The sequence below is a fragment of the Myotis yumanensis genome, unplaced genomic scaffold, assembly GCF_028538775.1.
Source record: "Myotis yumanensis isolate MYYU_CA2020_CCGP unplaced genomic scaffold, mMyoYum1.0.hap1 SCAF_1, whole genome shotgun sequence".
NCBI classification, from domain to species: Eukaryota; Metazoa; Chordata; class Mammalia; order Chiroptera; family Vespertilionidae; genus Myotis; species Myotis yumanensis.
The window spans coordinates 190243841-190267799 of record NW_027223752.1 but is presented as its reverse complement, the minus strand read 5'-3'; the positions used below and the strand labels follow the sequence as shown (position 1 = coordinate 190267799).

General features: G+C 38.7%; 1 protein-coding gene across 1 annotated transcript in view; it reads left to right on the top strand.

Moving 5' to 3' along the window:
• Nucleotides 1–23959, top strand: part of FRAS1 (Fraser extracellular matrix complex subunit 1) — a 444205-nt gene that overhangs the window by 141560 nt on the left and 278686 nt on the right. Inside the window, exon 3 of the mRNA XM_070394313.1 lies at nucleotides 19188–19295. Coding sequence (XP_070250414.1) covers nucleotides 19188–19295 — 108 coding nt within the window. The remainder of the gene's footprint in view (nucleotides 1–19187; nucleotides 19296–23959) is intronic.

Genomic DNA, 23959 nt, shown 5'->3' with positions numbered 1-23959 from the left:
TATGTATTAGCTACTTATAATATATTTCATAATTGCTTTTTATTTTAGAGATAGCAACAACTGATCATGGATAAAGTTGATATCAGCCAATTTCTAGGACAAATCATATGTACTATTAAATAAAAACATATTTTAAAAGAGCTTTCAAAAGACCACCTGCCAGGCCAAATTGATTAAGCATTTCAATAACATGTTGGATTTAAAATACATTTATGTGAGGTCTCTGTTTCATCCTTGAGGAACAATAATGAACCTTGTTGAGAAGGTTGAGCTTTCTGCAGAGTTTATTTGAGATGCCAGGATAAGTAATTGCCTTGCTGCTACAAATTTGGAGCTTAACATTTTGTTGGGCCTATTTTTGCTGCCACTCAATAGATAATAAATTTCATGAAGGGATCGTTCCATTGGCAGAAGTTAGTTCCTTTTGTTTTCTCTACAGAAAATGAGTTGCTTCACTTTGTGATGGGCAGGTATCCAAACACTAATACTTTTCTTTCTAGTCTGGAATCAGGTAATGACGGCCCATCATTCTCACTGACAGCTGGGAGAACAGTCTTGCTCGTCCCATATCTTCTAGTACAGCTCAAGGACAGACACAGCGGCTAGAATTTTATCAGTAGGCTCATGAGTCAAGGGACAGGAGTGATATGGGCTGGAAAAGATGATTAACTCTTTGAAGACTCTGTTATCAACTCCAAATTGACCAGAAGGTGCTAATTTACTGTAGAACCCTGACTGCCATCCCTCACTTATCTCTCTTGAATGATACAAACACAATCTATTTTGTTGATTCATTCTTCTCTCTCTCTCTCTCCCCCTCCCTCCCTCCCTCCCTCTCTCTCTCTCTCTCTCTCTCTCTCTCAATAGATCAGATATTGGCCAACAATAAATCCAGGCTATGGCTGGTAGGCTAGTTAGAACAAGTTTTACATTTTTAAATGGTTGAAAAAATGAGAAGAATATTTGGACCACACAAAAATGATGTCAATGACCATAAGTAAAATTTGATCAGAACACAGCCTGGTGATTCATTTGCATAATATATCGTTGTTTGTCTGCCATTTTGACAAAGTTGACTTAAGTAGTTAGAACAGACAGTGAATGGCCCACAAAGTCTAGGTTAAGGCAAATTGAGGCAGCTCTTTAGGTTTTCTACTATGTGAGTAGCTACAGCTCTGTTCTTAACTAGTGGTGATTTTCCTACATTATAGAAAAGATATTTTTTCAGGAGCCAAATGGAGAAAATTTTTGCAGATTTCTCATATTTGGTATAATCTAATTGTCTTACAGGAAAAGACAAAGCAACAACATAGTAGAGCCAGTTTAGACTGTAGACCATTTAATCTGAAGGTATGAGATCAGTACAATCACTGATTCAACCTACTCCCTCTTTTTCCAGCCATTGTTTTTAGGACCTCATCTCAACTTGTTAGGTAAACTATTAGATATTTCAGGAATACCAGCAGCATTTTATTTACAAGAAATAACACGTTTACCATAAAAAATAATATGTGACCAGCTATCTTTTTAAATGAAAAAAGTGAGAATATAGAATTTATTATGAAGATTAAAAATACTAAATTTCTTTAGTGATTTCCATTAGTGTTTTAACATTTCTTTCCCTCTCTGTAATCCTTGTATATATGCAAAGTTAATGTGATGGTAAACAACTTCTGGGCTGATTAATTGATAGTTGAAATAAAATTACCTGAGGGTTTTTTGCATATGTATTAGAAACATAAACATTTGCATATATTCTGTCTTCTCTTCTACAGATCAGCTAAATAGAATGCTATTTACTGCATTTGGAAGAGTTGTCAGTTAGCTCTAACTAATCATTTTGGTATGCTTGGAAAGGACCCTGATGCCCAAAATACTGTTATCATTTCCTACAGATATACATTTGTCCTTGCCAAACCTCATTTCATTCTTTGCATTGCGTGGCTTACCATCCTTCCATGTTTAGACTGGAGTCCTGGGTGAATGAACCACACAATGTGTATTGAACAATGTAGTTCGTGGACATAGGGTTCTATGGAGAGTTGTGAGACCCAGAGGGTGGCAGATCTGATTTGCAAATGAATGCTTCCTCCTGACTACAGCTTTAGGTCAAGGTCACAAAACCCCTTCAGTCCATATTAAATGTCAATCACAGGGCCAAAAATGGGTAAAGGCTAAAATAGTATATTTTGGATGAAGCCCAGGAAACAAATTATAATGTATGCTCTGTCTTTAATGGAATCATTCCCCCAAGGGTGCTTGGAAATCTCAGGCTCATCTTCAGCAGGGCCGCACAGAACTCTCCCAGGCCGTTTGCAAGGGCTGCAATTAGCCTCCTATAAGCTCTGGATGAATATAGGAGGCTAGTGCAGTGCTGTAGAGCGTTGCCTGGGTTCAGTCTGCACTATTGCTGGGGCTGAGGCACTGGCTGAGTCTGCTTAGTTCTGGAAGAATCACTGGAGTTATCCAGCCAGAACTTGTGAGGACTCTAGTACAACCTGTCAGAACCCCTCTGTGAGATTCACCTGGGAGCCTGGCACTGGTCAGCAGATTCAAATGTTCATTTATTGAGTTACTCCACACCTCCCACTATTTGCTGTATGGTCTCCTTGTTTCCTGTGTGCATTTCACCTCACTGACAAGACTGGGAGCTCCCCCAGGAACTCATGGTTTTCTGTTTCTTTAACAGTCCCTCAATGTTTCTGTACTTAGTTTAGTAACTTCTCTGTAAATGTTGACTGTAGAGAAGGGTGGGACATTATCAAAGACATTAAAATAAAGTTAGACATTATCAAGAGAAGGTGTGCTTTTGCCTGTCTATACTGTGCAATGTTAGTAAGTCCCAGCCAGACCTTGAAGGGGGAACAATGACTTAATGGTGTTGCCATTAGTCAAATAAATAGTAGATGGGATGGGTGTTGAGCTTAACTATCTCCAGTATACCATTTAACCCATACATCCCACCTGTGGGTTGTCTGTAGCCTGCCCTTTGTTGTGAAGGGTCCCCTAATTCTCTTTTCAGTCTATTTCCTGTCATCATTGTTCTTGAAGGCATAGCTCTAGGAACCACATAAAGGCCTTTCAACTTCCCTTGAATTTTGTTGTATTCAGCCAATTGACTAGCACTGTCAGCTAATTGGAGTGGAAATGTAAAATGAAAGCTGTATTATTCAGCTGCCAAGTCTCTTCACTTGGCAGGGAGTGGGTGATGCTGGTAATTGTACCAGAAGTGTAATTGCCCTGGGTTCTGCCTCTGGATTTAACAGTGGACCCTGGGAGGGTCTTCCTCCGAGACACCTGATACCTGCTTCTCTTCAGCAGCTTCCTGGCAAACAGTGAGGCTTAAAAGAAATCTAATCAAGCATTATTGTGTTGTCAGGGGGTTCAACCACTGTGGATTTTGCTGACTGCGGGAGTGGATTGCTTGGTCTAAGGACTTAGTCAATATGTCATCCCCATCAGAGCTGGCAGCTAATTTCCTCTTGGTTTGGAATGGGGTGAAGATGCTAACCTCACATGCCAGTTGTGGCCTGTACCCGGGTGTTCTTGGGGACAGTAGCTGATGCAGAACAGAAGCTCCTTTTGTAAACTAGCAATGAATGAGGAAAGGTTTACATGCCTGGAAAGAGTTGACTAGCTTAATGGAAAAATAAGGAAAGTTATAGTTGATTAGTTCACCATTAAAGTTGATCATCTCTGTGGTATTGGCCCAGCCAGTTTTCTCTACCCCTGCCTCTACCCCCTCCCCCCCGCCTTAAACTTATGAATTAAGTGAGAGTGGTGAGCAATATTTCAGGGTAGATTATGTTGGCTCTAACATGTGGAAACATATGGCACAGGTAACTTCTACTCCTCCCCACAACTTAACCCTGAACCCATGGCTTAACCTACTTAGACAGAGCTTCAGAATCCTTCTCAACACAGCATTTTAAATAGCTATTTCCATAGTTGGCATATGTGATAAAACCTGTTTACTATCTCTGACTTAGAAATTTAGAAATATTTCCACTGTGAACTTAGGAAATGGACATGACAGCAACTAAGTAATTATTAAACTCTTCTCATTTACCAAACAATTAAGAAAATTGTTTTGAGCGGTGTTGTTTGGTACAGTTTTATTACTAAATCATTATTTTATTATGCCACGTAGCTTTATAGAAAGCTTTCTCAAACAGAGGAAGAACTGTTTTTGTTTTCCTAGAAGCTTAAGATCTTGAGTAAGATATTGAGAGTCAGATTGTCTAGGCAGAGCTAGCTACCCTTGTTGGTTCCCAATTCCCTCCTTCCCAGAAATCCTTGCTAGCTGCAAGGAGGAGGGGTGTAGGTGGCAGCAGCAGGCCAAGTCAATCAGATCTATTGATCAGTTATGTTCAAACCTGTGGAGATCTGTTCTCTTCAGAACTGTGGCTCTTGAAACCCAACAGTCCTGGCTTCAAATTCTGGCTTCACCACTTATATGATAACTGATCAAAATGATTTATTTAAGACTAGTTTCTTTTTCTGTAAAACATGAGCAATAATGACTAACTCATAGAATTTTGGTGAGGATTAAATGTCACATATGTAATATAGGTATACAGATACACATAGATGCACCGATAATATACATATATAATGCACATATATGTAATATATGTATGTAATAGTTCCTCAGTAAATAGTAATTACAAGTACTATATGTATAATATGTATAATGGGATTTGGGAAGTTGTGTGTTTGATCTTTTTATTTTTAAAGCAGTATCTCTACAGTATATATTATTTTAAAAAGTAAGCTTTTAACTTGTAACATTAGGATTGGTTGTATATTGAATGTGGTCATGAAATGTACACATGAGAAAAAATCCAGCAGATAATGAACTACTTTATCAATTCTCCTAATTTATAAAGAGTTGTGCAACAATGATCCCTCAGGGAGACAGAGGTCATATAGAGGTTTGTCTGGAGTATAGAAAGGGACTGAAGATGGAGAACTGAAGGCCTTTGTTTTAACCTGTAAGTGTGGGCACCATGCTAAGGAATTACAAATGTGTTCTCTAATTTATCCTCCTAATATTCCTCCAGGGTAGGTTTTATTATCTTTATTCTTTTTACCTAAAAGGAAACTGAGGCTGAGTCAGGATAATTACCTTGCTTAAGTTTCTATAATATTAAGGCAGGGAGATAAATTCCATGCAGAGTTGTTTGACTCAAAAATCCATATCTAGATTGCAGACGATGTGATCTAATTTCTGTGTTTTGTGGAGGAGGAATCTGAGGGCAAGCAAGTGACTTGTCCAGTGGGCTCAGCTTGGTAAAATCAGGTTCTGATTAAGTCCAAAATTCCTTTTTCATACTGTGTTCTCTCTCTAGTTATAGTCTTTTTCTTTGTTCTCTAATTGCTTCAAAAGTCTTGCTCTTCAACTATAATTAAAATTCAAGGGCAAATGTAAGGGACTGGGTTATATTCTGTATCTGGTTTGGGCTGTATTTCTCTGTATCTCCCACATTGTTTAGCACAATAATAGATCCTCAATAAATCCTTGATGAGTTGAATTCTTATATGAATTAGTCTCTGAATCCTATTTTGAATGCAGCAGAGGTATAAATACATACAAATATACAAATATGTTTATTGGGTTTTATCTTTGAGAAATTAAGTTGATACTTTATGATACTGGCACTCCAATGTTATGGGGTCCACTCCTTGTTCTTATGCAGTCTGACAATTTTTATCTTTTAACATTTTCATTCAGTGTAATTAATAATATTTTAATGTTTCTATCTACTATCTTACTATTTGTTTTCTGTCTTTCCTATATTACTTTCCTCTCTCTTTTCTTTTTTTTGTTCAATCCAATAATTTTTATGTTCCCATCTATTAGCTTGACAGTTATAAATGCTTTTAATATTTCTTTTGTGGTTAATCCCAGAAATTGCAGCATGTATTAATTATTTTATTTACCTCTTCCCAGCTAATACTAGAACCTTAAAACACTTTATTTACTCCTCACTGTCTTATGTGTTATTGTTGTTATGCATTTTATATTCATATACATTTTAAATCCCACAACATGTTATTATTTTTGTGTCATACCATTCTTTATTTAGACTTAGCCACATACTTGTCCTTTTCGTTACTTTAAATTCTTTCCTACATGATTGTGCTTCCATCTAGCATCACTTTATTTTTGCCTGAATAACTTAATTTAGTATTTTTTAATTTTTTATTTGTTTAGTTTGGGTCTGCAGGTGACAAATTTTCACAGGTCTTATTAATTTAAAACATCTTTATTTCACTTTCATTTTTCTTTAATTAAATCTTTATTGTTCAGATTATTACATTTGTTCCTCTTTTTTCCCCCCATAACTCCCCTCCTTCCAGCTCCCACCCCGCCCTCCGCCCTCACTCCCCACCCACTATGTTCATCCATAGGTGCACGATTTTTGTCCAGTCTCTTCCCGCATCTCCCACACCCCTTTTCCCCCCAAGAATAGTCAGTCCATTCCCTTTCTATGTCCCTGATTCTATTATAATCACCAGTTCATTCTGTACATCAGGTTATTTATTCACTTGATTCTTAGATTCATTTGTTGATAGATGCATATTTGTTGTTCATAGTTTGTATCTTTACCTTTTTCTTCTTCTTCCTCTTCTTAAAGGATACCTTTCAGCATTTCATATAATACTGGTTTGGTGGTGATGAACTCCTTTAGCTTTTCCTTATCTGTGAAGCTCTTTATCTGACCTTCAATTCTGAATGATAGCTTTGTTGGATAAAGTAATCTTGGTTGTAGGTTCTTGCTATTCATCACTTTGAATATTTCTTGCCACTCCCTTCTGGCCTGCAAAGTTTCTGTTGAGAAATCAGCTGACAGTCGTATGGGTATTCCCTTGTAAGTAACTGAGTTTCTTTCTCTTGCTGCTTTTAAGATTCTCTCTTTGTCTTTTGCTCTTGGCATTTTAATTATGATGTGTCTTGGTGTGGTCCTCTTTGGATTCTTTTTGTTTGGGGTTCTCTGCACTTCCTGGACTTGGAAGTCCATTTCTTTCACCAGGTGGGGGAAGTTTTCTGACATTATTTCTTCAAATAGGTTTTCAATACACTTTCATTTTTGAAGGCTATCTTGCTGGGTATAGAATTCTAAGTTGGCGATTATTTCCATTTACCACTTTAAAGATTTGTTTTCTAACTGCTAGGATTTGTGTGTGTGTGTGTGTGTGTGTGTGTGTGTGTGTGTGTGTATGTGGAGAACTTAGCTGTCAGGTTTAGAGTTCTTCTTCTTTGATGATAATTCCCTACCCATCTATGGCTTTTAAGATCTTTATTTATGCAAACAACCTAAGTGCCCATTGATGGATGAGTGGATAAAGAAAAAATGGTATATTTTAAGCTTTAAAAGAAAGAAGGGAATCTTGTAACAACATGAATCCACCTGGAGGGCATTATGCTAAGTGAAATAAGCCAGAAAGAGAAAGACCAAATATTGCAGAGTATCACTTATATGTGAAATCTAAACAACAACAAAAAAATTAGACAAACTCATAGGAACAGAGAGTAGAAAAGTGGTTTCCAGGGGTTGTGGGGTAGGGAGAATAGCAGGATGTTGGGAAAAAATACTTTTCTCTTTGCTATTTATTTTTAGTAGTCTTACTCTGATGTGCTTAGATATTTATATTTATTCTACTTGATATTTATAGCATGTTTGAATCTGGCTTAATGTTTTCCTTCATTTTGGAAAATTTTTAGCTATTATTTCTTCAAAAATTTGTATCCACCATTTTCTGTTATTTCCCTATAAGAACTCAGTTGCCCATATGTTAAACCTTGTAACACATTCCATGTGTTTTCCATGCTCTTTTCTCTTTTTTAAACTTTTTGTTCTTTGTCCTTTAGTTCAGATATTTTCTATCTTCTTGTTTACTAATATTCTTTTGAGCCATCCAATATGCAGTTCAACAAAATTAATCTCATTTGTTTGTATTTTTCTGTTCCAGAATTTCAAATTAATTATGCTTATAGCTACTTCTTACCGAATGAAATATTCATAGTTATTTTTAGATCTCCAATATATGTTTTTATTTTCTTCTTTTATCTTCACAAAGTTAGAAACAAAACAAAGTACAATCTTTCTTAGAGTTACAGGGTAGTTAAGTTCCCGAGTAATTTAGTGTACATGGTTGCTGCTGAATAAATTCTTTGTGTTAATATGTAAAACAGAGTTAGGATATGTAGTCAATAATGATAAACAGATTTTTCGCTGACATAAATGTTTGGTGGGACATTAAAGTCATGTGGAAATGAGACAATTTTTCTTTGTGTAGGAGTGTGTTGCCTATTCATGACATCTTGAGTTTATGATTTCTGTTCATTAAATGTCAGTGGATAAATCCCAACACTCAGTCTTCAAAACGAATTTTCAAATACCTCTTGAGGTGGCATAGCTCCTGTGTAGATGCTTGCTGTATGTTAAATAGTAAGGCTGGGTCACCAGTAATGAGTTCTTTGACCCAGGGCCTTGGCTGGGCCTGAAAACAGGCATTGTAGGATGTGACTTTACCTGGTTGTCATTTACGGGACGGCCGGTTTTCCTAGCCAAGTGTCAAGAGGCTGGCTAGCATAAAAAGTTAGGGACTGAGGACATGAAACAGAGCTTCAGATGATATGACACAGCTCTGGCATCAGGCAGACAACCTGGCATTCAGTCAGAAATAGAGGGGCTCTTTTAGAGCGAACATCTTGACTGAGACATAAGTCTAAAAAGGAAGATCTCAAACAGTGGGTACTAAAAATGGCTACTGCAGCTACAAGGCAGATATTATAGGGCTGTGGTACAGAGGTGAATATGGTAGGAAAAACAATCTTCAGAATCCAATGGACACTGGTTCAAATATGGATATCATCACTTATAAGCTTTGGAAACATTACTTAACCTCTCTGAACCTTGTGTTTCTCATCTGTAAAATGGGGATGATAATCATATCTATCTTAACATATTATATGAAGAAACATAAAATATGTGAATGTCAAATAATGGAGAGTAAAGTGCTCTTGTCTGTGTTTGACTTTCAGCAATTACATCACAAAATAGCTAGCAATTATTTAAATTTAAGAATATCCATTCATCCATTTATCCATCTACTTATTCATCCATCCATCCACTCTGTAAAAACACTACCAGTGCCTGTTATGCTTCATTCACTGTGGGAATACAAAGCCACCTATATATAAAGAAATCTTTCTCACTCTTGGGAATGGAGACAGTAAACAACTAATTATAAAATGAATGATAATGATCCAGTGGAGGAGGAAAACAAGAAAATAAATACTTTTAATATAAGAGATAATGGTATAGCTATAATTTAATTTTGTCTGCAAGCATTTTGAATGTTTAATTTTTTTTTCTCCATTTGCCTTAGGAATATGAAATGAAGTCTGAGAGTTGAATTGTTAGAGGGGGAAAAAAAGTTAATTACTAGTTTAAGCTCTATTAGTCTCCCTGGTATCTGGATTGCTTAAGTAGAAATATGAGACAGACTGTTTAATCATTATAGAACTTTTTATATGGTTAACATCTCTAGGAATTAATTTTGTCATTGAGGTGCTCTTTGCTGGGCTTTCACTATAACAGGATTGTGTTAGAACAAATGGAAAAATTAAAAGGGCTACAGAGCTAAACCTGTGTTTCCATTGCTTCAGAATTTGGAATGTGAAGCATATTCACTGGGTAATTAATTTTATTCTACATTTTGAAGAGATTTACCCACCAAACCCCCCCTCCCCCCTCCTGTATATCACTCTACAAGTATAACCCTCTATATTGGAATATTTTATAAAAGTTTAAGTGGTGGGAAAGTTAACTTCCCCTTATTGTGGTAGCTGGAGGGATTTTTCTAAATCTCTAAATGCTACAACTAGTCTTATGTCACAGAAAATTCCTTGATCAAAAGGTTAAGATTGTGTCATGTGACCAGACTCCTAGCTACCATTTATTGAGTGTTGCCTATGGGCCATCACTGTGCTAAATTCTAGTACATTAGTTTATTTCATCTCTACTATCACCCTGTTGGGTCCTATCTTCTCCTTAGTTTATATATTAGGAAATGGAAACTCAGAAAAACCAAGAGATTTGTCCAAGTCCCCAAAGTTGGGAAGTCCTTGAATTGATATTTGAACCCAAGTTTATCCACCCTACCATATTGGCATGGTTACTTGAGTTGTGAGGTATATAACCTGTGTTCATAGACCAAGGCTGTGGTACAGAGGTGGATATGGTAGGAAAAACAATCTTCAGAATCCAATGGACACTGGTTCAAATATGGATACCATCACTTATAAGCTTTGGAAACATTACTTAACCTCTCTGAACCTTGTGTTTCTCATCTGTAAAATGGGGATGATAATCATATCTATCTTAACATATTATATGAAAAAACATAAAATATGTGAATGTCAAATAATATGGAACCCAGAGGGCCTTCTTTCTTCTTTTTCTTTTCTATGCAAAACAGAACTTGGAGGAGTAAGTCTGGCTTTGTGGAAGCAGGGTGAGCTTTGGAAACATGAGGCAGGGAAATAGTGACTTAGTCCAGGAGAGAGAGAAGGCCTCCCAAGGAAGTGATATTTCAGCTGAGTCTCAGAGGATGTTCAGAAGTTAGATTAAGAGGGTGGGCCCATCTGGCATGGCTCAATGGTTGAGTGTTGACCTCTGAACTAGGAGGTCATGGTTCGATTCTGGTCAGAGCTCGAGTCTGGATCACAGGCTCGATCCTCAGTGTGGGGCGTGCAGGAGGCAGCCAATCAATGAGTCTCTTATCATTGATGTTTCTATCTTTCTCTTCCTCTTCCTTCCTCTCAGAAATCAATCAAAATATATTTTAAAAAAAGAGGGCGGAGTGTGCTGTTGTAAGCACAGGGAACATGTTAGGCAGGTAAGTCACTCAACCTCATAGTTTCTTCCTCTGTAAATTTAGGAGCACTGCCCCAGTGTGTCTCACCCTGTGGTCTATTAAAGTGAGAAAGTGGGAGTAAGAATGATTTGAAATGGTGAGACTGCTATACAATATAAGGCATTCATTGTATGATAGTATATGAAAACAATATAGCACAGAAGAAAAAGGATGGGTTTGAATCCCAGATCTACTCATTGCTAGATGTGCTCTGGACAATTCACTCAGCCCTTTTCTTCAACCCTATTCTGTTATTTATAAAATAAGGGCAGTGATGCCCTGTTCACAGGATGCTGGGAAGAGCAGTGAGATCGTAAGTGTTTGGAGGACCAGAAGGACCGGCCCCTGGAGGTAGCTTGTTCCCTTTGCTTTCCCTGCCACCACCCGTGCTTCCACACTATTCTAAGAAGACACGTGTACAAGAACATGATGTTAACTTGCTATGCTATTCAGGGTCTCTTGTCAGCAACTGAACAAAGACATTTTCAGTTATATATAGCAACTATCTTTTCATCTGTGATTCATGCTGTTCTTTCTGTAGCCAAATGATATTCTTATAGCTGATGCCTTCAGATTTATCATTTTAAGACAGCAGGAGGAGGAGATCAGGTACAAGCTAATCACTCCAGGATGCTGACGTGGGAAACTACTCAGGTCCTTGGTGTGGAAAACAAGAAACTCCATAAGGGGGTGTTATGTGGGGCAAGTCTTTGAAATAGGTTTCAAACAGGAAGTGGTTTGCCTTTTTTGCTTTTATTTGACATTAATACGTGTTTTCTCCTCCTAAAAGGAGAGAATGTAAAAGGACTCATATCTTTTAACAATAAGTATCCTCTGCCCCTTTTTATTGGGTCTGGATGAGGAGCTTTACATGAACTTTAAAATGAGACCAAATGAAAAAGGTATTGTTTATCTAAGCTGTCTGAGGAAGGGCACTTGGGGAAAGAATTGAACTCTAAAATAACCTTATGAAAGTTATTGATTCGTTTCTTTATGGTGCCTTTCCAAACAAGAACCATTATTTCCATGCCTGAACTGGAGCTGGGTCAAGGAACCCTTTTTTATGGATTATCTTTCCTGAAAACCAGACTTGTCAAGAAAAATGAACCTCCAGAAATGAATACATGAGGCCCAGTTGAATAGTATGGCCCTTTTATTGCTTTGAAGGATAAGTAGGGAGCACAGTTAATTTTTAAAAACCTCACTGAGTGCAGGAAAGTTTGGGAATAGCTTAGGTGTAGATCAATGGCTCCCTGTTACTAGCATATATTGGTAGGTAGTTTTAAATAGCTCCATTTCCCCCATGCCTGCTGTACTCCAAAGCTCAATTCTACCTATGTCCTTGAGCCTTATATTTAAAAATTATCTTTAAGCAATCACATAAGTTTCATCTATTATGTGTGAGAACTGTTCTAGGCATTAGGGACATAGTAGTGAATGAACATAACAAACAAAATTTCTGCTTTCCTAGGGAGAGACCATAAATAAGCAACTGTCTAATATAATATCAGGTGGTGAGTGCTAGGAAGAAAACAGAGTAAAGGATTAGATTGACAACAAAATACATCTGAGGAGGTGGTATTGGAGCAGCCACTTGAATGCAGTGAAAGAATAAGCCATGTTGATATTTGGGGGAAGAGCACTCCAGGCAGAGAGAATGGCACGTTCTAAGACCCTGAGCTGGGGACATTCTTGGTAGTTCCAGGAGCAGCAATAAAGCCAGTGTAGCTAGAGCCTGGTAGAAAAGGCTGGGAAAGAGGGTAGGAAATAAGGTCAGAGAGAGAAATACTAGTAAGTGGCCCCTGGAACTTTTTAAGCAGTAGAGAAGGTGCCACGGGCTAAGACAATCCTTTCATTAAGCCATCTCCACATTCTAAACCCCACCTTGGAGCCTGGCTTGCTCTAAGTACCAAGCTAGGCTCCCCAGAAGATGGTTGGGGAGACTTAGCATCCACCTCCTCCAAGGTGGTTCCAAACTTGTACCCTCAACACACTGTCTCCAGCTGGGTTCTCCCATTTGACTCAAGAAATCTGGGTCTACTAAAGGCCTAACATAAGAAAAAAAGATTCAGTAATTCCTGATGTCAGCAGATCCATGAGAATTAGGGGGGGGGGGGCACTAAAAAACTAAAAAAAAAAAGAAGAAAAAAAAGGAGAGTGTTGTACTATCTTTCAAGATACTAGTATACAGGCAACTGAGGCCCAAAGCTACCCACAACCATCCCTACCCACCCACCTAGGGAAGCCAGGGGTCCTGGTGATCAAACTCCTCTTACCTGGGAGGTTCTCATCAGCTCTGTATCCCAACACTAAGTTACTTAGAGATGGCTTTGAAAATCTGAGATTTTTGTGAAAATACTTTATTTAAAGAAATAGGTTTTATAAGTACATATACCCATTATTACTGGTATTCTGGGAAATTTTAATATGCAAAAAATCACACTAAATTTTGTATTTTTGTTACTAAAAATAAAAAAATATGGATAAGAACAAAGGAAAAAAATCATCTAGAATCCATGCCTAGGGATGACCACCCTTCACTTACTGGTTTCTATAATTCCATACTTTGTTTCTATGCATGTAATTTTTTTTTTTTTTACGGAGAGGAATATTTTACATACTACTTTATAACTTGAAAGCACTGCTTTGGGGGAACGTTGTTCCTTCTTTCTCATTTTTGGTCTAAGAACCAAGGGAATTTAAAATGAGATGAATCAATCAATAATTGAAGTGGGATTAGTATACCATTTAGATGAAAGAAAATTTATGTTAACAGTTTATATACTGCTCTTATAGAATATTATAAATAATTTCCCCCAGAAATTGAGGACTGATGAGGGATGTAGTCCTGGTTTCTTTTTAGCACTAATTAAATGCTTAGTAAATACTTAACCAAGTGAAATACGTGTGTGTTTTTAATTGAAGCATCTTGCTATTACTTAAAAATAAATATTTCCTTTTGTGACAGCATGGATGAACCTAGAAATTATTATGCTAAGTGAAATAAGTCATTCAGAGAAGGACAAATACCATATGCTCTCACTTATATGTGGAGTCTAATGAATAAAATAAACTCATGAACAAAATAGAAACAGAGGCATGGATGCATGGAACAGACGGACAGCTTTCAGAGGGGAGGGGAGTGGGGAGAGTGGATGAAAGAAGGTGAAGGGATTAGCCAGAGAACATATACGCATAACCTATAGGCACAGACAACAGCATGGTGTTGTCCAGAGGGAAGGGGGGCCCAGGGCTGGGTGGAGATGGCCAAAGAAAGGCATCTATAATAGTGTCAACAATAAAAATAAAGTTAAATAAAAGAAAAAAATATTTAGGGATGGAGGCACTATATTATTTGCAAGAACATTTTATTAACATATTTTAAAAATATAAAAATCTGTTTAAATAGGTTATACTTTGATTGCTTTTTAGTTTTGTCAAAATCTAATCCTTTAATTTATATTCTAGAAGAAAACAATTTTAAGACTATTTCTTTTGCAGAGTGTGTTAGATTGGAAGAGAGAATTGCAATAGTAACATGGAAAACCTGTAAACTTATTTTACAATGTTATTTCTTTGGTCTTTATGACTTTATCCAAAGTTTCAACTATTGAGGAACTCTCGTATCCCTACTGTCATAAAGCAATTTTATGGGACCATAGAAATTGATTCTTAAAGTTTTAGAGCTAAAAAAAAATATGGCCATCTGTCCAGGTCTTGGTAAAGGGCTTACTTTATTTAAAATTAACCATAGCCCTGGCCAGTGTGACTCAGTTGGTTGAGTGTAGTCCCATGCACCAAAAGGTTGCTGGTTTGATTCCCTGTCAGGGCACATTCCTGGGTTGTGGGCTTGATCCCTGGTAGGGGGTGTGCAGGAGGCAGCCAATCGATGTTTATTTTTCTCCCTCCCTTCCTTTCTCTTTAAAAATCAATAAAAAAATCTTTAAAAATAAAATTAACCATAAATTATTTACTCTATGAGGACATTATTATAAGTACTTTTTTGACAAGTCCGATGCCTTAGACGAAGGAAATTTTTCTTCAAACATAGTATGATTGAGTGAAGTAATAACCTTCTACATTATGGGGATTTTGTAGTGACATCACTTAAACATTGCGTTCTCCACATCTTGCATCCTAACTGGGATATCTCAGCTCACATGGACAGATATTATCCTGAGGATAAGCAAGTACTCAGGGTCATTCTTTAATGAATTCATCCAACACTCAGGAACTATGTTAGGTGATGGGGACAAAGAGGAAGAGATCTCTTTCCTTGAAGAGTCATAGTCTGGTGGAAAGACAGATATTAAACAAATTCAGGAAGGCTTCCTGGGCCCAGATTACTTTAACATTGAATTAACATAGAGGAAAATTGTGGTTCTACGAACGAAAGTGAAAAAGTATTCCATGTTTTTAGAACTCTACTGTGTAGAGTTCAGTAAGCCAAGTCCAGTGACTGGGAGCTGCTGAAAAGAGTCGTGGGCTGTTTTGGAGTCTGGGGTCACTGAGGAAATAACTGAGGGGCAGAGGACTTGATGCTGGGTATGAGAATGCTGCATCTGGGGTGAGCATGCAGCACCTTAGAGCCATCCTGACCAGAAGGGAGCACGCGGAGCTGGTGCAGCCCTCCATCTTCTGCGTGAAATGAAGACATGGATTCATGGCCATGTCAGCAGCTCTTCCAGGTACCCGAGTAGTCCTGCAAATACCACCTGTGGATTCATGCCTCTTTTCACCTGCAGAGCCCTGGGTCATCTCAGTGTGAGGGTCCTAATTCAGTCATAATCTCTCTGTTTTACCTGAGTAGGCTGGAATAGGACGATGGGAAAGTTAAGGGACTTATGAGACTATTTTCCCTATGAGAAAAGGAAAAATTTTAAAGATATTTGCTAAATGCCTGTGACATTGTACAAAGTATTTGGATTAAAAGTAAATTACATTTAGCTCTAGCCGGTTTGGCTCAGTGGATAGAGCATCGGCCTGTGGACTGAAGGGTCCTGGGTTCTATTCTAGTCAAGGGCACATGCCCTGGTTGCAGGCTCGATCCTCATTGGGCGATGTGCAGGAAGCAGCCAATCAATGATTCTCTCTTATCATTGATGTTTCTATCTCTCTCCCTCTCTCTTCCTCTCTGAAATCAATAAAAATGTATTTTTTTTTAAAAAAGTAAATTACATTTAATGGGCCCTTAGTAACTTCCAAGCACTATTCAGAACTCTTTAAATACTTCGTCTCATTTCACCCTTTCAATAACCCTGTGAGTTAAATACTTTGTCATTCCTACTTTACAGATGAAGAACCTGGAACACAGACACCTAACTTGATAAGGGCCTCACCAGTAATAAATGGTGACACCAGGGTTCAAGCGCAGGCAGCCTGAGTTCTTGGAGCCCATGGAGCTTTGTGAACTGGGGTAAATTACTCAGTCTCTTGAATCTTCATCTGTAAAATGGGAATAGTCATAATAAGGATAGTGCCAGCTCCTAGGGTTGTCATGCAGGTAAGTGCTTTGCACAGGTAGCATCCATGTGCACTTTCATCCCTCTCTGCTAGGCCTAGCCCTCTGGCTTGAGGGCAGAGGCTGGGAAAGCAAACCAGGCCCCCTCCTCCAGGACCACAATTGCCTCCTTCCATCAGTGTTTCCTGCTCCAAGAGTCAGGCCTTAGTCAGTCTAAGATAATGACCAGTAAATGCTAGTGGCTGCCTTTGTGAAGTTGTCATTTTTATTTAATCTGTATCCTGAAACTAATATCATTTTTCTGAAATCAGCAGGAAAGATATATTACATTGTGCTTGGGGATGGAATTTGTTTTTCCTCACCCACTTGTCATTGCTCTTTGGGTGAAGAGTCAATATAGTTGGCACACTATTGCCAATTTCAGAGGAATGAGCTATAACAATAAAGAGAAAGAGATTCAGAGGTTTTGCAAGTCAGGTTCTAGTGCTCATTTGCTTCGATTCCGATTTTTTGTGAATTGGCTACTGGGAATGTAATCTCACTTCAGATGCACTTTATATTTCTTAAATGACTTTGTTTCTGAAGCACATTCCCTAAGAGGTTATGTATGCATTTAACATTTCTCAGCCTAAAAGGATGACTTCATTTTGCGTGGGAATGTTGTGAACATCCATGTAAATCAGTACATTGTTGATATGTCTAATATGGTCCTGCGGAGAAACAGAACCAAGAAAAGACATATGTATCTTGGCTTGTGCAAAAATTGTGGGGACTGGCAAGTTCCAAGCCTGTAGGCTGGCCAGTTGGAAATTCAGGCAAGTGTTGAAGTTATAGTCTTGAGTCTGAAATTTTGAAATCTGTAGGGCAGGCTGGTAGTATGGAAATTCCAGCAGAATTCCTGTGTTACAGTTTTGAGGCCAAATTCCTTCCTCTCCAGGAAACTTCCGGTTTTGTTCTGTAAGCCTTCAACTGATTAGATGAGGCCCACCCAGGTTATCAAGGGTAACCTCCTTTACTTAATCAACTGATTGTAAGTTAACGACATCTACAAAACATCTTCACAGCAACATCTAGGTTGGTGTTTGACCAAACAATAGAGCACCATATCCTAGCCAAGTTGACACATAACATTAACCATTGCATGTGTTTTCAGCCTTGCAGTGTGAAAGTGTCTGTTGCTAGCATCTGCCGGCTTCCCAACTCATCCAGTTCAAGTCGAATGCTAGTGTTCTGAGGACTTGTCAGGAGCTTGGACACTGCTCTGACTCTGCCCCAGAGAATTCTAATAACATTTCATTTGCTTGACTGAGGAAAAAAGGATGAGAATCTTTAGAAAGAAGGAAAATGTCTTTACTAAGCAACTTAATGAACTGTGCACCTTGGTTTATAAAGAACCTACAGAGGCCAGCCAAGGACTGTGCCTGCTTCGAGGGCTTACATTCTGGTCTAGCAAGCTAACAGGAAAGTAGATGAATGCAGGAAACAGTGAGGTCACAGAGAATCACTGAAGAGCCACACCTGAGAGTGTGTGTGTGTGTGTGTGTGTGTGTGTGTGTGTGTGTGTGTGATGTGCAGGGTTAAGGGATAGGAAATATTAATCCTTGAGGTTGAGGCTTAAAAGAAGCATGCTGGTTTGCAGACTGTCTCTGGGGAAGTGAAGGAGGAGTGGGGACAGATTAGGGAGGCTGGGGCTGTCCAATGGCTTGGCCGACTTAAGCAAAGGATGAAAGTCTCCGAGGCCCAGGAGAGAGGCGAGTGCCTGATCATGGCGTCTGTGCTTTATCCCACCAGAGGTAAAGGTGAGAGACATCGTAGTTTTAAACCAGAGAATAACACAGACAGCCCTCTTAAAAGAGGCTGAGTGTTTAAAACTCAGCCAACAGTATGGCTGTTTTCAACCCATACAAAATAGGAAATTAGGTTAGGAAATCTCTGAGAAAATATATTTCAGTAGGGTCAATTTGAAGCCAACTGAGCAGCCTTGCAAAGGACAGAGACTCGTCTCTGTGGGTTCTGTGCTATAGTTGGGCTCAAAGGTGCTTCAGATGGACACATTGAAATTCGGGTTCAGCATGATGGAAGGTGGGAAATAGGAAGGACATTTCTAAGTCCTTTTTGCACTGAGCCCAGTTTTACTTTTCTGTTATGACACTTACTTTGCTTTTCAACTTGATGAGAACTAACATAGTGTCGTCTATTTTTGTTTATTTAATATCCCCATGTGCATAATCCAAAATAATTTGTGAGGTCCTATGGATGGTGCTTTATTTATACCCCCTTATGCCTGGCATACAGCTGGACACACAATAGCCACTCAGTGTGTTGGTTGATCTGCCTTAAAAACATTGAACTACTTACTCAGGTCCTTCTTGATTCTGATGAGCATTAAAGTGTGTGGTAGCAAAGAGCTGGAAAATGCTGGCTAGTGCTTGTCCAAGTGTCATTTTCCTTTAAACAGGCTCTGAAGGTTTCTGCTGCTTAATAGCAAAGAGAAACTTCAAGTCAGGGAGCAGCTTGTCCCCCTGACGTTTCAGGTCAATCGATGGTTTTTACTCTGGGTATCGACAGCTCTCTGCTGCATGCCCTTGTCGTGGGCTACGTGGGTTGACTGTGGTGAAATGGATTATACTGCTTTTATTGCCTCTCGAGATTTAATCAGTACCCAGTAAGCACGATGCGTGCCTGTGACTTTTCCTTTGCCTTTTAATTGTTCAGGCTGTAGGGCCGTTGAAGGTGCTGTTGTGTGTCCATACCATGACTGATCAGTTTTTAACTCAGAGCTTATGCTCCTTTGCAGGATGCCACAATTTGGAAGCCCGATTCGTGCCAGAATTGCCGTTGCCATGGTGATATTGTTATCTGCAAACCTGCTGTTTGCAGAAACCCTCAGTGTGCCTTCGAGAAGGTATGATGTGCTAAATGTGTCCTAAATGTATTGGTAAAGTCAGTGAAAGGGTAGGGTTTTGGCATTTTTTTCAGCCATCTAGTTTTTTATTCCAAACTAACTGGAAACTTTATGAAACACGGGAGATAATTTTTGCATATCATATTTAAGAATCTCTTAATTTCTGTTTATTGGGCGTTTAGTACTCTGGACCGGGCACTCTTTTAAAGGTTTTACAAATATTCTTCCATTTACTGTTATGTGGGGCAGATAGCTTTATCCCCACTTTACAGATGAGGAAAGTGAAGCCTAGAGATTGGAAGCAACTTTACCATGATTATGCAGTTAATAAACCAACTGCCACCCAGAGACTTTCCTGGGTTTGACAGTTGCCAAGGCTACTTGATACTAACCACAGCATTTATAAGCCACTGAATGGATTGAGAGTCAGGGTCAACTTCTTAAAGATGGTTTTCTAAAAACATTATTTGTTCTGATTGTATAATTGTGCTGCCTTTGGGCTCCCTAGAATATGAGAGGCTCTGACTCAAAAATTTCTGTTATTTGACTAAGTGTATGAAGAATATTTCATCTTGTCCCTCTGTTAAATTTTTTCAGTTTTTTTTTTCTAACTACACATCTATGCTGTTAGAATATTTTTTTTAGGTGCTGACTCTTTTGTTTTTAAAGTGAGTCTATTAAAATAAAAAGAGCTTAAGTTTCAAATTTGAACATTTGAAACTCCCTGGAGAAGACCAATTATTTGTTCTGAAAAAGCGTTCTGTCAGTTTCACAGTTTATTTTTTCTAGTTTTCTTGCTCCCCCCACAAGAATTAATCTTGAGCTTTCATACCTTCTAGTGCTAATACATTTCTGTTTCTAACTTTGGAGTGAAGGTTCTGTATACCTTTAAGGTATTACTCAATTTCTGTGTGTATATTCCTGAGAAGTTGGTTGTACATCAAGTGCTGGTAAATTTGATAATATTTTGTTGTATATTATAGAGCTTTCTATTTTATGGAGTAAACACTCTTAAAAGATCACTGTTTAGCTTGCTGAGTAATTCATGTCAAAATCTGAGCTGATTGTGTTATGGTAATGAAAACATGCCCTTTTCCATGTCACATGAATAATTGTGGTATCACAGCAAAAGCCCTGAACTCACTGTTATAAGACACAGACTGTATCACTGAAAACTAAATGTGTTCTATACTAGGGGGCCACCAACAGAATCTAGCCTCTATGACTGCAAACAAACAATAATTTTTGCATTTTGAAATGGTTGGAAAAGATCAACAGAGAGCAATATTCCATGATGTGGAAATTACATGAAATCAAGTTTTAGTGTCCATGAATAAAGTTTTATTGAAACACAGACAGACTCATCTATTTACATATTGCCATGACTGCATTATAGTGATGAGTTGTGTAGTTATGATGTAGATCAAAGGCAAAAATATTTTGCAGACAAAAGTTCTGACCCTTGTTTATACCAAATGTGATTTTATGCCTTCCTCATTTGTTCCTCTCCTATTTTTTCCCATTTCAGTAAAGGGCAGCTCCCTTCGTCCACTTCCTCAGGTCAGCAAACAGCATCATCCTTAGCTCCCTACTTTCTCCCACATCCCACATCATTAGCAGACCTGCCAGCTCTTCATGAAACAGTACATTCCACATGGGCTTCTCTGCTCTTTCTCTGCTCTTACTGTTATCATCGTTTGCTTCATTCTCACACTAACCTCTTAACTTGTTTCACTGTTTCTGTACTTGCCTATTTCACTGTAATCTTGATATAGTAGCCAGGGTGATCCTACCAAAATTGAAGTCAGATCATGTTGCTTCTTTCCTTAAACCCCTCCTGTGGCTTCCAATGGCTTCTCTTCTCACAGTAACTCTTCACAGTGACCTTTAAGGTGCTATTGCACCCTATTAATTAACCAACTCTTCTCTCCCTTACTCTCTCTGCTTTAGACATCATGCCTGCTTGCTGTTGAGTGGCTATGCCAGGCACACTTATGCCAAAGGGCCTTTGCTCTGTTGTTCCTACAGAGATTGATATATATATATATATATATATATATATATATATATATATGCCTTGATCTTTTACTTCCTTTATGTTTTGCCTGAATATCTTTCTATTTAAAGTTGCAATCCTCCATCCCATATCACACCTTTCTTATCCCTTTTTCATGCTTTAGTTTTCTTGGCATTCACTACTTTCTGACATACTCTATATTTTACTTACCATTCTTGTTTAGTGTCTCTTTTGTCCACTGTATATCCTCAACACCTACAATAGCAACTGACATATGGTAGGCATCAGTAAATATTATTTGACTGACCATATGAACGAATTAGAGATGGGGCCAGAGAGTTGGTAAGTTAAGGTTATGGAGAGCCTTGTATGGTGTACTCTGAAGCTTAGAATTTTATTTTTAAGATGATTAAATACTAATGAAGGTTTCAGGCATATGGGTAAATAGCCAGCTTTTCTTTTAGAAATCTCTCTCTGGTTTTTAGAAAATAATACATAATGTTAGATATGAGGAGATGAGTTCAGAGGTTGTGAGATTAATCCAGATGAGAAGGAGAGTACTTAAATCGGGAACAGTGGTAGTGTCGGGAGCAAGAGGAAAGGGCAGGCTCAAGAAATATTTAGGTGATAAATCAGCAGGACTGGGTGAAAGTAGGAGGGCGAGGGAAAGGAAACAGAGAGATGACTCCCATATTTATGACTTGATGACTAGTTGGTTAGCTGAGCCATCAACTGATATTGAGAATATAGGAGAGTGAAGGAAAGCATCCCATCTGGGAGGGAAATGATGATTTCAGTTTGGGGCACGTTGAGTTTGAAGTATCCATGGAAACACCACGTGCCTATTTCATAAAGACAGCTGGGTATGAGTCTAAATCTCAGAGGAGAAGATAGGGTTGGAGGTAGTATGTGGATATGATTAGTATATAGATAGTAGTGCAAACTTTTAGAATTAATGAAATCATCCAAAGAGATTGTGTGGGGGGAAAAAAGTATAAGGCCAAGGATGGAATTTGGGGAACACAAACATTTAAGGGAGGTGAACCTAAGAAGATTAGAAAGACACGATCAGCAGGTAAAAGGTAACCCTGGCCAGGTGGCTCGATTTATTGTAGTGTTGTCCCGTACACCAAAAGGTTGTGGGTTCTATTCCTGGTCAGGGCACATACCTAGGTTGTGGGTTCGATCCCCAGTCAAGGCGCTTATGGGAGGCAACATCTCTCACATTCATGTTTCTCTCTCCCTCTCTCCCTCTCTCTTTCCCTCCCCCCCCCTCAAATTAATAAAAACAGGCAGTTAGGAACCAGTCCTGTCAGAACAAATCCTCTTAAGGATTTCTGGAGAATATCTAGGTATAGAGGACAATGCCATGCAAAGGAACAACTGTATTAGTACATGGAGTGGGGTTTCAGCTGCAAAGTTCAATGCAGATAATAGTATTTACCTAATCAAGTTGTTGTGAGAATTAAAAAAAAAAATATATATATATATGCACACACACATACATATACATATACATACACATATGTACATATATACATATATACACATACACACATATATGTGTACATGTATGGTGGGCAATAGTAGGTTTACAGTTGTGAGTGCATGAAACACAGAGTGTATCTCCTATTATTATTTCCTAGAGGCCCAGTGCACAAAATTTGTGCATGGGTAGGGTTCCTAGGCCTGGCTGGCGATCAGGGCCAATCTGTGGGGTGACCAGTAGGGTGATGGGGGGGCCCCTGCTGGCACCTGCCTTGGCTGGCCTGGTGCTGCCCACTCACCGGTCTCGCCCCCTGCTGCTGCCGGTCGCCTCCCTCTGGGAGGCAAATGGCAGGGCGATCGGGCCCCCGCTGGCACCCACCTTGGCTAGCCTGGGACCTGTGGGCTGGGGGAAGCTCCTGCATTGAGCGTGTGCCCCCTGGTGGTCAGTGCATATCATAGTGACCAGTCATTCAGCCAGTTGTTCCACCATTCAGTTGATTTGCATATTAGGCTTTTACTATATAGGATTCTTGTATTATATATTTCTCTGCATGAACAACTGTAAACCTCCTTTTGCATACCTGGCTATTTTAAGTACTCAATAAGTGTTAGCTATAATTATCAAATTATCATCATAATTATTGTTAGTTGGTTCTTCTAGATCCTACACAGGTAATCTTGCCCAGCACCCCTAGCGATCTTCATTGATGTCTTGCCCATGTGGCCACTTCCCAGTGCTCCGCAGTGCAGAGCCTGGAGGGCAATAGGCTTATGTGTTCCATGTAGCCCACAGCTCACACAGCTGTGCAAGGTTTCACAGTGAGGTAGCAAGAACTCCCTGTCTCTCCTTCTCTAAGCACCCACATGCAAATTATTTTGCTCTTTCATTAGCTCCAAATCATCTTTCATGTTCAACCAGAAGTTCAATAGATAGACTCAAGACGGAAACCCCTCATTGCCACTCATAAATAAGGGATTGTATATTTATGAAATGAGGTTTGAGGGCCATATCTGAAAATTAGTTTTTATGTAAAACAAAGAAAACTAACATGGGGGCATATAATATCCCTTGAAATCTCCCATTCTACCTGCTTGTTCCCCTTGCTCTCTGTTTCCATATTAGAATATAAACACTTGGTTTATCTCATTTTCTATTTAT